The 13,873-nt window shown below is 37.3% G+C and overlaps 1 protein-coding gene across 5 annotated transcripts in view; it reads left to right on the top strand.

Annotated features, from left to right (window-relative positions):
• The window catches only part of P4HA1 (prolyl 4-hydroxylase subunit alpha 1), an 81,700-nt gene that overhangs the window by 17,801 nt on the left and 50,026 nt on the right, over positions 1–13,873 (top strand). For all 5 annotated transcript variants that reach the window (XM_035021449.1, XM_035021444.1, XM_035021453.1 and 2 more), the window contains exons 3-5: positions 29–125; positions 1,280–1,431; positions 3,563–3,700. In XM_035021449.1, the coding sequence (XP_034877340.1) occupies positions 29–125; positions 1,280–1,431; positions 3,563–3,700 (387 nt within the window). The remainder of the gene's footprint in view (positions 1–28; positions 126–1,279; positions 1,432–3,562; positions 3,701–13,873) is intronic.

Below are 13,873 nucleotides of genomic sequence, written 5' to 3'. Positions count from 1 at the left end.
ATTTGATAACCTTCCTTTCTCCTTCTAGGTCAGATGACTGATTTGATCCATACTGAGAAAGATCTGGTGACTTCTCTGAAAGACTATATTAAGGCAGAAGAGGATAAATTAGAACAAATAAAAAAGTAAGCAAAGTGTTCTACTTACTATGATTCTGACTCCACCTGGATGTTTTCGTTCTAGAGCTAAAACATTCTTTGAGTGGAAATGGCAGCCACCTGTCTTAAAAGCTGGCTGAAATGGGTAAAATAGGAGCACAGAAAACAAGAGTTAGGCCTGGGCCAAGAGTTTAGGTAAAGGAACATGGATTGAGATAAGGATATAAATGGGTATGGGTGTTGACTGACATTTTCTAAAAATGGTTGTTAATATCTTCTGTCTTCCTCTTACCTCCCTAATCAAGTCATCTTCTAGAGCAGTTTTCCAGTTCTATTTATCCTTCACTCCTATGGTTCCATTCTAGAGATTACAGTGATAAGTATTGTTAATTATTAATTGATATAGTTTTTCCTTACCTGCTAATTTATTTTTAACTGACTCAGGCTCAGAGTTAATCCTGATGTGAGAATTCCTGCCTTTTGTTTAGTGAGTAACTGAATATTCAGGGTTTTTTTGTTTGTTTTAAAATATAGTTTTTAGGTACTGAATGTAAAATTTTGGTATAAGTTTGATTTAAATGAACATGTAACTGAATTTCGATTGGGCTCATTTGTACTTTATAATAATCAATTATTTGGCTCTAAGGACCTGTGGGGAGATGAATTTTTAGACCCTTAGTAGAGGTATGCAATCACACCTTTTCTAAGATAGGTTCCATTTACTGTAACCATTTGAGAGAAACAAAACTAAAAGAAAAGGACTTGTTATATTTTTATTTTACCAAGCTAGATTTTACCCGTAACAGTCTTGCTTTTTAAAAAAACCTATAGTTGTTTTTTTTTTTTTTAAGATTTTATTTATTTGACAGAGACACAGCGAGAGAGGGAACGCAAGCAGGGGGAGTGGGAGAGGGAGAAGCAGGCTTCCTGCGGAGCAGGGAGCCCGACGCGGGGCTTGATTCCAGGACCCTGGGATCATGACCTGAGCCGAAGGCAGACGCTTAACGACTGAGCCACCCAGGCGCCCCTAAAAAACCTATAATTTTTAATAAAAAAGAGTTTTTGAATATAGTTTTTACTCAAAAACCTCTAATCTAGTCTTTTTTCTTTTTCTGAGTGGTTTATTAAATTGTATTCTTCCTTAAGTGTATGTGTGCTCCATTTATGTCTTACGTGTATAGATGGGCAGAGAAGTTAGATCGACTAACCAGCACAGCGACAAAAGATCCAGAAGGCTTTGTTGGGCACCCTGTAAATGCATTCAAATTAATGAAACGTCTGAACACTGAATGGAGTGAGTTGGAGAATCTGGTCCTTAAGGATATGTCAGATGGTAAGTCAGATGGTAAGACTAAGGAGCCAAAAAAAGTAAGACAATACTGCTGCCACGTGTGGAAGTGCCAATACTAATAAATTCATTTCCCAGAACATCAAGTGTTCAGTGTTGTAATAACTAAATTGTTGCAGGGGTGTGTTTGGTTTGACTGGAGTTAGTCTAGATCCTGAATTCCTCGATGTAAAAAAAAACTGGAAACAAAAATAACTTTAGTGTAAAAAAAAAAAAAAAGTAATTTCTGTTGTTGGTGACTAGCATTGGTACTTTTTGCTTGAAATTTATAAAAGTGAATCAGTTATTTGGCATATAGCTTCATTTCTGAGAGTAATCCTTTCCATTTTAGGATTACTTTCAGATTTCAAAAATTTATGGATAAATCTCTATCTTCTCATCAATTGTTAATGTATTGGGAGTGGTACTATAAGGAAAAGTGTTAGCTGTGTTCTACGTAGTATTTTGAATCTTAGACTTCTTTTAGACCGTAAATTTAAAAACTAAGACTGCAAACAGTAACAATGAAGGTCTTTCTAATTAAAACAAAATTGTATTTGGAGAATTGAGGTGTTTTAGATATTTTAGTAACAGACACAGAAAACTAAGTCTGGAGTCTAAGAACTAGAGGGAATATGCTTAGACATAATATTTGTTCAGTGACTGAAGGTGGAATGAAAAAAAGCAAGAAAGAGGGAGAGAGTTGAGTTAGCTATGTAAATGAAAATACTCCAAGGGTGCTTATGAGTGTTTCTGAGCAGTAAACTATTGTGCATAGGACAGGAAGCCTTGAGGAGAAAAATCAAGGCAGGCACTTGTGAAAACTTCATTGTGAGAGGGAAATACCAGTGATTATTTGCTCTCTTATATAGCACTATGAGAACATTTTTAAAGTCCTGTATGTGTGTGTGCACACACATATACACATTTATTTATTAATTTAAAAAAATTCTCAAGTAATGATCTTTATGACCTAAGTTCTTTTATAAGGTAAACCTTGAGACTTTGACGTTTTAATCTGTGGTAGTCATCCCATAGTGCTATAATACATGTATTTTTCCACTTTTTTATTGGATTGGATTTAAGCAACTTCTTGGTTTTTATTTTGGGTCATAAAAAAATCTGTAAAACTTGTAAAATTCCATGTGGAGATTGTGATTAAGAGTTGGTCTTAAAACTAAAGAATATGCTTAGTATGAACTTTAACCCTCTCCTAGCTACTTGTTCATTTGTACATTTTCATTAACATAAAAATGCCTGGCCTTTTGCTGAGCAAAATACAGTTGATTATAAGTAAATGAGAGGGGAGGGAAGTTTCATACCTAACTTTTATTTGCAAATGATGAACCTTATATGATTAAAATTTTAAATAACTTTTTGTTTTTGTTTTTTTTGGTTCCTTAAGGAGTATTTAGCATCTGTTCTCCTTAGGGGTTATATAATTATCAGTAATTAGTTTGTTAGTTTGGTTTTTGCTATATTTTATATAAAACTTTTTAAAATTAAGATTAGATTTTATATAGAGCAAATCTTGATCACTATATTCAGTAATTTAACAGATCTAAATATATTTTAATAAATGAGTTCACTTGATAATCTTAAATATATAATTAATCTCTCTCTTTCCGCCTCAAAGGATTCCACCAAACTTTATATATTTACATATTTATATAATGTGTGACACATGGAAGAAGAAAATAGAACTTTCTTTAAGCACATATATTTTATTTACCATCTGTTATCTGAAAGTATAATTGGTTGCCAGTGGGTGTCATTTTCAAATCCGTAAATCCATTCATTTTTCAAGCTTGGTGGAGGCTATATTGTGTAACTAGAAACTCAGTTATGTTGATCTTTACCTAATATGATACGATTTATGCAATGACTTCAGATTACTTAAGTGACATTAGGATTTGGGAAGTTTGAATAAATTAGAGGCATTTCAAGTCTTAGTGTATTTAGTTTTTTTCTTGTTGAGCATGCAGAACTTTCATGGTATGGTAGAAAATTATAATAAAATCAATTTTGAAAAATCCTTATAAACACTGTATATTGCAAATTGGAAGTCTGTGAGGTTCTAGAGTCTTTCTTTTTCTTTTTTTTTTTTTCTTTTCTTTTCTTTTTTTTAAATTTCAAGGCTTTATCTCTAACCTAACCATTCAGAGACAGTACTTCCCTAATGATGAAGATCAGGTTGGGGCAGCGAAAGCTCTGTTGCGTCTCCAGGACACCTACAATTTGGATACAGACACCATCTCAAAGGGTAATCTCCCAGGTAAGAATTCTTGTAGTATATAAAACATTTATTACCTAGTTCTATTCAGTTCATTAGAGCGTTAATCTAAAAGAAAACTTTTATATTTTAGGACTTTTAACATTAGTTTATTTCATAGTCTTTGAGGACAAAACAGCACTCTCTTTCCCTAGGACTTAATAGTTGTGGATAAGTTTATAGCTTGTTACTGTGAAAGCTTAATATTATAGGGACTTAATTTTAGGCATTTTTTTAAAAAAGATTTTATTTATTTATTTGACAGAGAGAGAGAGAGCACAAGTAGGCAGAGTGGCAGGCAGAGGGAGAGGGAGAAGCAAGCTCTCTGCTGAGCAGGGAGCCAGATGCGGGGCTTGATCCCAGGACCCCAGGATCATGACCTGAGCCGAAGGCAGCCACTTAACCAACTGAGCCACCCAGGTGCCTCAATTTTAGGCATTTTTAACCTGGAAAAAGAAACAATCAGTTTTCCTCATGTTTTTTTTTTTTTTTTAGAACATCCAATGTTTGTATGTAAAGTTATAAAGGAATTGATAATCAAAGTTTATATGTTCAATAATTTAAAAACCAAGACATACTGTGTACACAGATTTTTAAAGTGTTCTGTAATATGGACCATTCTGCTTTATGACCTATTTTTGGCAAAACCTTTTATTTAGGTTACAGCAGGTTTCATGATAATTTGCTTTAAAAATCTTTTATTGAACAAAAAGTATATAACAAAATTTACCATCTTAATCACTTTTAAATGTGTGGTTTAGTGGCACCAAGTACATTCACACTGTCATGCACCCATCACCAGCATCCATCCCCATAACTCTTCTCATCTTGTAAAACTAAAACTGTACCCGTTAAACAGTAACTCCCCATCCCCTACTTTCCCCAGCCCCATCATTTTGCTTTGTGTCTATGATTTTGACTATTCTAAGTACCTCATATAAGTGGAATCATACAGTATTTGTTTTTTTGTGATGAGTTTATTTCACTTAGCATAATGCTCTCAAGCGTCATCCACATTGTAGAAGATGTCGGAATTTCCTTACATTTTAAGGCTGAATAGTAATGTGTTGTGTGTGTGTGTGTATGTATATATATATATATGTATTGCTTATCCGTTCATCCATCAACATTTTGCTTATCCTTTCATCCATCAACAGGACACTTGAGTTGCTTCCATGTGTTAGCTAGTGTGAACAGTGTTGTTGTGAACATGGTTGTGCAAATATCTCTTCAAGACCCTGCCTCCCATTCTTTGGGTATATACACAGAAGTGTAATTGCTGAATCATATGGTAATTCTATTTTTAGGTTTTTGAGGAACTGCCATACTATTTTCCATAGTAGGTACACTATTTTACATTCCCACCAACAGTGCACAAGGGTTCCAAATTCTCCACTTCCTCTCCAGTACTTGTTATTTTCTCCTTTTTTTTTAAAAAAACATCTCCATCCCTTCACTTTCAGTCTGGATGTATCTTTAGGTTCAAAATGAGTCTCTTGTAGACAGCATATGGATGGGTCCTGTCTTTTTATCCAGTCTGCAACCCTGTGCCGTTTTATGGGAGTGTTTAGGTCATTCACGTTGAGAGTGATTATTGAAAGATATGAATTAATTGTCATCATGTTGCCTGTGAAGACATTGTTTTTATAGATTGTCCCTATAAATTTCTGTTGTAGATCACTCTTGGGGTCTTTCTCCTTTTATAGAACCCCCCTTAATATTTCTTGCTGGGCCGGCTTAGTGGTCACATATTCTTTCAGTTTCTGCCAGTCGTGGAAGCTCTTCATCTCTCCATCCATTCTAAATGAAAGCCTTGCCGGATAAAGTATTCTTGGCTGCATGTTCTTCCCATTTAGTACCCTGAATATGTCTTGCCAGGCCTTTCTGGCTTGCCAGGTCTCTGTGGATAGGTCTGACGTTATTCTGCTGTTCCTCCCTCTGTACGTAAGGAATCTCTTCCCCCTAACTGCCCTTAAGATGGTTTCCTTGGTTCTAAGATTGGCAAGTTTTACTGTTACATGCCGGGGTGTTGGCCTGTTTTCCTTGATCTTAGGAGGGGTCCTCTCTGCCTCTAGGACTCGAATGTTTGTTTCATTCCCCAGATTAGGGAAGTTCTCAGCTACGATTTGCTCAAATACATCTTCTAGTCCTCTCTCTCTCTCCACTCCCTCCGGGATTCCAATTATTCTGACATTGGAATGCTTCATGGTGTCACTTATTTCTCTGATTCTATTTTCATGGATTCTGCATTGTTTTTCCCTGGCCTCCTCTTTTCCCTTTTTATCTATTATACTGTCTTCCAGGTCACTTATTCTCTCTTCTGCCTCAGTTACCCTAGCTGTTAGATTATCTAGATTGGATTGGATCTCATTGATAGCATTTTTAAGTTCTGCCAATTCACCTTTTATTTTTGCCCTTAGAGACTCTATGTTGCCATTAATTGATTTCTCCATTCTTGCCATTGTCTTCACAATTGCTAGCCTGAATTCCATCTCCGACATCTTGGTTATATCTGCATCCATTTGTAAATCTGCAGCATAAGTCATAATCTCTGAGTCTTTTCTATTTTGGGGGCTCCTCCTGCTAGTCATTCTTTTGACGGGTGTTTGAGGGAATGTATAGAGTCCAAATTATTGACCAGAACCCAAGCAAGATGCACCTGTTTTCTTGGGACCTTAGGGTTGCTGGCCTCTTGTTTTCCCAGCCTGTCTTCTGCGAGAGGGGCCTGCCGTGCTGTTCCTCAGGCAACCCTGTTCGGGCGGAGTTGCCCTGCGCCCCTGTGGCGAGGGATGGGCTCAGTGGGAATCAGTTTTGGGGGCTTTTGTTCTCTGGTGGCTTTCCCTGGCAGCTTTCTGCGTCTCTTCCGCGAGTCAGAGCAGAAGAGACCGTTTCCAACCCTCTGCCTCAGAGCAGAGAGACCACAGTCTGTTCTTCAGTGAGCTCTCCAGGCCACACTGCCTCCGTTTCTGTCCGTGCTGCTATAAACTGCAGTGTCCTGGGTTGTGCGCCCCTCCGCAGCGCCCCCAGTCCTGACTCCAGGTCAGGGCACGTCTCTGCCCTTTGTGCTTCTAAAACCGCCAGCTACTCCCAGTTCGCGCGCGCAACCCCGCTGCTCTGGGTTTCCCTCCCAGGGGCTGCAGTTCACAGGCGCGACCCCGCCGCTCCGAGTTTCTGCCCCTGGGGCTGCCCTAAAGTCCTTTCCCCGCCGCTACCGGTCTGCAAGTCTGTGCCCTGTCCGCAGCGCGCGAGCCTGTCGCTCACCGATGGTGTAGGATCCCCACAGCCAGGCACCCTCCCGCTGCTGTTTATCCTCTGATATCTGCCCCCAGAATCACGGCTCCCCGCTTCGTACCTCAAAACCAACCGCCTGCGATATTCTGTTTGTAGAGATCCAGATCTTCTTACATCTCAGGCTGGTTTTGTGGGTGCTCAGAGTGGTCTGGTAGATATCCAGCTCAATTCTGGGGACCAGTTGAAATAGGGTCCCCTACTCCTCTGCCATCTTTCACTCTGCCTTGACTATTCTTTTTCAAGATTGTTTTGACTATCCCTTGAGATTACATATGAATTTTAGGATAGGTTTTTCTATTTCTGCAAAGAATGACATTGGGATTTTGATAGGGATTGTATTGAATCTGTAGATCAGTTTGGGTAGTATTGCCATTTTAATAGTATTCAGTTTTCCAATTCATGAACATGGGATGTGTTTCCATTTTTTTATGTCTCCTTTTATTTCAACAGTGTTTTGTGGTTTTCATTGTATAAGTCTTTCACCTCATTGGTTAAGTTAATTCCTAAGTATTTTATTCTTAGAATTGTTTTAGTGGGGATGCCTGGGTGGCTTAGTCAGTTAAAATGTCTACCTTTGGCTTAGGTCATGATTCCAGGGTCCTTGAATCAAGCCCCAGATCGGGCTTCCTGCTCAGTGGGGAGTCAGCTTCTCCTTCTGCCCCTCCCCTCCTCTTCTCTCTCTGTGTCTCTCTCTCAAATAAATAAATAAAATCTTCAAAAAAAAATTGTTTTAGTAGTTTTCAGATTATTCATTGTTAGTATATAGCGATGCAACTGAGTTTTGTGTGTTGACTGTTGTCTGCCACTTTGCTGAATTTATTAGCTATAATTTATTAGCTATAACAGTTTGTGTGCGTGTGTGTGTGTGTGTGTGTGTGTAGTCTTTAGGGCTTTCTGCATAGAAGATAATATAATCTGCAAAGAGAGATCATTTTACTTTTTTTCCAATTTGGCTGCCTTATATTACTTTTTCTTGCCTAATTGCTCTGGCTAGAGCTTCCATACTAAGTTGAGTAGAAGTAGTGAAAGTGGCCATCCTTGTTTTTGTTCTTGATCTTACAGTCTTTCACCATTGTATATATTTGCTGTAGATTTTTCAAGTATATCTTTTTTATGTTTAGCTAGTTTCTTTTTACTCCTAGTTTGTTGAGTGTTTTTTATTGTAAAAAAGTGTTGAATTTTGTCAAATACGTTTTCTGCATCAGTTGAGATGATCATGTGTTTTTTCCCCTTTATTCTGTTAATGTGGTGTATTACATTGATCAGTTTTCATATGTTGAGACATCCTTGTTTTCCAGGAATAAATTCCACTTGGTTATGGTGTATAATCCTTTTAACATGCTGCTGAATTCTATTTGCCAGTACTTGAGGATTTTTCGTCAGTATTTGTAAGGGACATTGGTCTGTAGTTTTCTTGTAGAGTCTTTGGTTTTGGTGTAAGGGTAATGCTGGCCTCGTAGAATGAAATAGGAAGCATTCCCTCCTCTACAGTTTTTTGTAAAAGTTTGAGAAGGATTGGTATTAGTTCTTTAAATGTTTGGTAGAATTCTCCAGTGAAGCCATCAGGTCCAGGGCTTTTCTTTGTCAGGAGACTTGATTACTGAATTAGTCTCCTTACTAGTTAGTTATAGGTCTATTCGATTTTCTGTTTCTTTCTTAGTCTTGGTAGGCTTTTTGTTCCTAGGAATTTGCTCATTTCATCTAGGTTATCCAATTTGTTGGTGTACATTTTTCATACTACTCTCTTGTAATCCTTTGTATTTTTGTAGAATCAGTAGTAATATCCCTTCTTTCATTTTTGATTTTAGTAATTTGAATCTTCTCTTTTTTTCTTAGTCCATGTAGCTAAAGGATTATCAATTTTCTTGATCTTTTCTAAGGACCAACTTTTGGGTTCATAACTTCTATTTTTTTTATATTCTACTTAATTTATCTCTAATATTTCCTTTTTTCTGCTAGCTTTGGGTTTAGCTCTTGTTTTTCTAGTTTCTTAAGTTGTAAAGTTAGGTTGTTGACTTGAGATCCTTATAGCTTTTTTTTTTTTAAGATTTTATTTATTTGACAGAGAGAGACACAGCGAGAGAGGGAACACAAGCAGGGGGAGTGGGAGAGGGAGAAGCAGACTTCCCACTGAGCAGGGAGCCTGATGCAGGGCCCGATCCCAGGACCCCGGGATCATGACCTGAGCTGAAGGCAGATGCTTAACGACTGAGCCACCCAGGCACCCCTCCCTATAGCTTTTTAATGTAAGCGTTTACATTACATCTCTTTCCACTGCTTTCACTGTGTCCTATAAGTTTTGGTATTTTGTGAGTTTGTTTTCATTTGTTTTAAAGTATTTTCTAATGTTCTCTGTGATTTCTTTTTTGTTCCATTGGTTGTTTTAAGAGTGTGTTGTTTCATTTCCACAAATTTTAAAATTTGCTAGTTTTACTCGGGTTACCGATACCTGACTTCATGCAGTATTTTACTTCTGTTATCTCTCACTTTTTCTATGAGTATATGGCTTACTGTCGTTACTATCTCCTTGTCATTATTAGCTGGAGAAATATGTTACCTCTATCTTCATATTGAAATTGATTTCCTCAGTAAGAATATACAGTGGGATGAGGTACTTGTTAGGATGTTTTCTTGCTCATCTCTCTTTATTTGGGGTGAATATCAAGTGGCAATGCTAACCATGGTACAACAATATTAAATAAAATTTCCATTAAGTTGGTACATAATTCCATTATTTTCTGTTTCTACTAATATAACAGTTCTGATAAGATCATAACCTTATCTTTAAAAATTGGTTTCTGGTATGAAACATGAATTCATTTAATAGATATTGACTATATAATATGTACCAACCATTCTTTCAGGTTCTAGAGATGCAATAATGAATAAGACCAATACAGCTCTTGCCCTTAGAGTACTTATATTCTTATGATATAATATGAACACCTGGGTGAGGATAATTTAGGATACCATGAAAGCATATAGAAGGAAACCTAATTCTGTACTTGATAAGAGGCATAATGTAAGACTTCCTGGAAGACACATTAAAAAAAATTGGGGATATAATAGATAAGGAATTAACCAGGAAAATGTAGAAAAAAGTGGGCATGAGAAAAGTATTCCAGAGAGAATGTGTATATAAAAGCTAGAGAGGAGAGAGTGTATTATTTCAGATATCTTAACAAGTAGTTTGTTCAAGAGGTGAGTGTATGAGTGGTGGGAATGGGGGTTTGGTTTTGTGAGTAGTGAGAGACGAGGCTAGATAGGTTAAGCAGAAGCCATCTCTTGAAGGGCTTTGTAAGACATGTGGAGGAGTTTGAAATCCTCTGAGTGCAATAAGGAACCATTGAAAAGTTTTAAATAGGTTGAAAAGCTTTAAATAGGTTTAAATGAAAATGATTTTCATTTTAGGAGTATCCATTCCGACTGCAGAATGGAGATTGGATTGAGACCTGGGGGTAGGGACATTCAGAGAGGAGGCTGTTGTAAAAATTTAAGAGATGATAGTGGTAGCTAGTAGATATGGAGAGAAGTGGATAGGTTATCAAGCTGCTTAGGAGGTGTAATGGTAGAATTTGATGTGGACTTGATATGGGTTTTTGGCTTGAACAACTATATGGGTTCCATTCAGCAAAATAAAGAACACAAAAGAAGCAGGTTTGTTGTGTATGGGGATAATAAATTTCCTTTGGTTTACTATATTTCTGTTTAAAACTTTATTATCTTTCCATCAAAATGGCATTGAATATTATTTGACCCTGAATTTGCTGTGTTTTGTCTTGGACATTCATTGGGTTCCCTGAACACTTTGCCTTTAATCTAGAAATCACTTGGTAAGACTTTCATAGAGAATGGCTGAAAATGAGACACTGAGAATATGTGTAATTATTATCATAAATTTTAAAGATTTTATTCATTTATTTGTCAGAGAGATGGGGAGAGAGAGAGCACAGCAGGGGGAGCAGAGGCAGAGGGAGAAGCAGGCTGCCTGCTGAGCAAGGAGTGGGGTGTGGGACTCGATCCCAGGACCCTGGGACCATGACCTGAGCCAAAGGCAGATGCTCAACCAACCACCCAGGCATCCTTGTGTAATTATTTTTCATTGGGACAATATTTATCCTTTCTCAGGCACTTTTTTCCCCTTTATTGACTTTTCTTCCTCTTTAAGTCCCTGTTTTGCATTCAGTTCTTACTGAATTTTCCTTTCATGCAAATTCCTTATAATTAGAGTCCCTCAAATTTTCTAATCATATCATGTCCTATAAGCGGTCAAAATAACAATGAATCATGGAACACTACATCAAAAACTAATGATGTAATGCATTGTGATTAACATAACATAATAAAATTAAATTAAAAAAATAACACTAGAGTGAAATAATACACAGTTTTTACGCTTTTCTTGTTCTCTAAACCTTTTTCTCTTACAATAAAAACTCCCAAATGTGTTTGAAGGCCCCTTGTGCACCTTTCCTTCCTTTGTCAAGGTAATGACTATTTTGAACTTGGTTGTATTTGTCGGTCTTTTTATACTTTACTACGTATATTGTTGTGTTTTATATTCTGTGTATCTTTCTGCAAACTTTTTCACTCAATTTTTTGAGTAAATTCATTTAACTGCTGTATGGTATTATATGACAAAATTGATTTGTTCATTCTTTTATGCATGGATAGACATTTTGGTTATCTCCAATTTTTTTGCTATGTCAAACAAGATTTCAGTAAACATCCTTGGTTTTTATTTATTTATTTATTTATTTTTAAAGATTTTATTTATTTATTTGACAGAGAGAGACACAGCAGAGAGAGGGAACAGAAGCAGGGGGAGTGGCAGAGGGACAAGCAGCCCCATGACCTGAGCCGAAGGCGGACGCTTAACAACTCAGCCACCTAGGCGCCCCAGTAAACATCCTTGTTATGTATTCTTTTGCTCATGTAGTCACATGCAAATGTTTCCTTAGGGTATAAGAAGTCAGGCTGTATGTTTCTTCAGCTTTACCAAATGTGGCCAGATTATTCTCCAGAGCAGATGCACGAATTTATACTGTTACCAGTAATGTATGAAGAGTTCCCATTTTTTTTTGTTGAAGATTTTATATATAGAGAGAAAGTGTACAAGCAGGGGGAGTGGCAGGCAGAGGGAGAGGAGGAAGCAGGCTCCATGCTGAACAGGGAGCCCGAAGTGGAGCTCGATCCCAGGACCCTGAGATCATGACCTGAGCTGAAGGCAGACCCTTAACTTACTGAGCCACCCAGGTGTCCCTACAGTCTTTGTTTTAAAGTCTAGTTTATCCAATATAAGTATTGCTACCCTGGCTTTCTTTTGACATCCATTTATAAGATAACTCATTCTCCACCACATTCAAAGTAATTATCCATGAGATGTATTTATTGCCATTTTATTACCTGTTTTGTCATTGTATCTGAAGATTTTCTCTGATCCTTTCTTTCTCTCTCCTGGTTTGCTGGTTTTCTTTGGTGATATATTTGGATTTCTTTCTCTTTATTCTTTGCATATTTATTAGTGGTTTTTGGTTTGTGGTTACCATTAGGTTTGTTATATAACCTATTCTGCATATAGCAGTCTTTATTAAGTTGATGGTCATTTAAGTTCAAACCTCTTCTTTACTCCTCTCCTCCCCATGTTTTGGGTATATGGTATCATGTTTTATATGCTTTTATTTTGTGAGTTCCTTAACTGATTTTTTTACAGAAAGATTAATTTTTACTGCTTTTGTGTTTCCTACCTTTATACTGTCCCTTTTAGTCTCCCCTTTCCACTCAGAGTCCCTTTAATATTTCTTGCAGGGCTGGTTTAGTGGTAATGAACTCCTTTATTTTTTGTTTGTCTGGGAACTCTTTATCTCTCCTTCTATTCTGAATGATAGCCTTGCTGGATAGTCTTCTTGGCTGCAGGTTTTTCCCATTCAGCACTTTGAATATATCATGCCACTCCTTTTTTTTTTTTTTTTTTAAGATTTTATTTATTTGGGAGAGAGAGCAAGTGAGAGGAAGAGAGAGTGAGAGTGAGAGCTTGTGCACAAACGGGGAGAAGGGCAGAGGCAGAGGGAGAAGTAGACTCCCCGCTGAGCAGAGAGCCTGATGCAGGGCTCGATCCCAGGACTCTGGGATCATGACCTAAGCTGAAGACAGACGCTTAACTGACTGAGCCACCCAGGCGCCCCATATCATGCCACTCCTTTCTGGTTTGGAAAATTCCTGCTGAAAAATCTGCTCATAGCCTTATGGGGTTTCCTTTGTATGTAACGCTCTTCTTTGGTATTGCTGCTTTTAATCTTTTTTATCACTATATTTTGTCATTTTAATTACAGTATGTCTTGGTGTGGATCTGCTGTTGTTGATTTTGTTAAGCGTTCTCTGTATCGTCTGGATCTGGATATCTGTTTCCTTCCCCAGATTAGGGAAGTTTTCAGTTACTATTTCTTCAAATAAATCCTCTGCCCCCTTTTCTCTCTCTTCTTCTGGGACTCCTATAATACGAATGTTATTACATTTGATGGAGTCACTGAGTTCCCTAAGTCTGTTCTCGTTTTGCATAACTTTTCTTTCTCTTTTGTTCAGCTTGATGGCTTTCCATTACTCTGTCTTCTAGGTCATTAATTTGTTCCTCTGTTTCTTCTAGCCTGCTGTTGATTGCATTAAGCGTGTTTCTCATTTCATTTATTGAGTCCTTTATCACTGTTGTTATTCCTTATTTCTATGTTAATGGCCTCATTGATGTCTCCCACTGTCTTCTCAAGTCCAGTGAGTATCCTTATGATCATTGCATTAAATTCTCTATCAGGCATGTTACTCATATCTGTTTCACTTAGATCTCCAGCCATGACTTTGTCTTGTTCTTTCACTAGGGACAAATTCCTCTGT

Source organism: Mirounga leonina, unplaced genomic scaffold (assembly GCF_011800145.1).
Source record: "Mirounga leonina isolate KUSES-001 unplaced genomic scaffold, KU_Mleo_1.0 Mir_114, whole genome shotgun sequence".
Taxonomy (NCBI): Eukaryota; Metazoa; Chordata; class Mammalia; order Carnivora; family Phocidae; genus Mirounga; species Mirounga leonina.
This window is presented reverse-complemented; position numbering and strand designations above follow the sequence as displayed.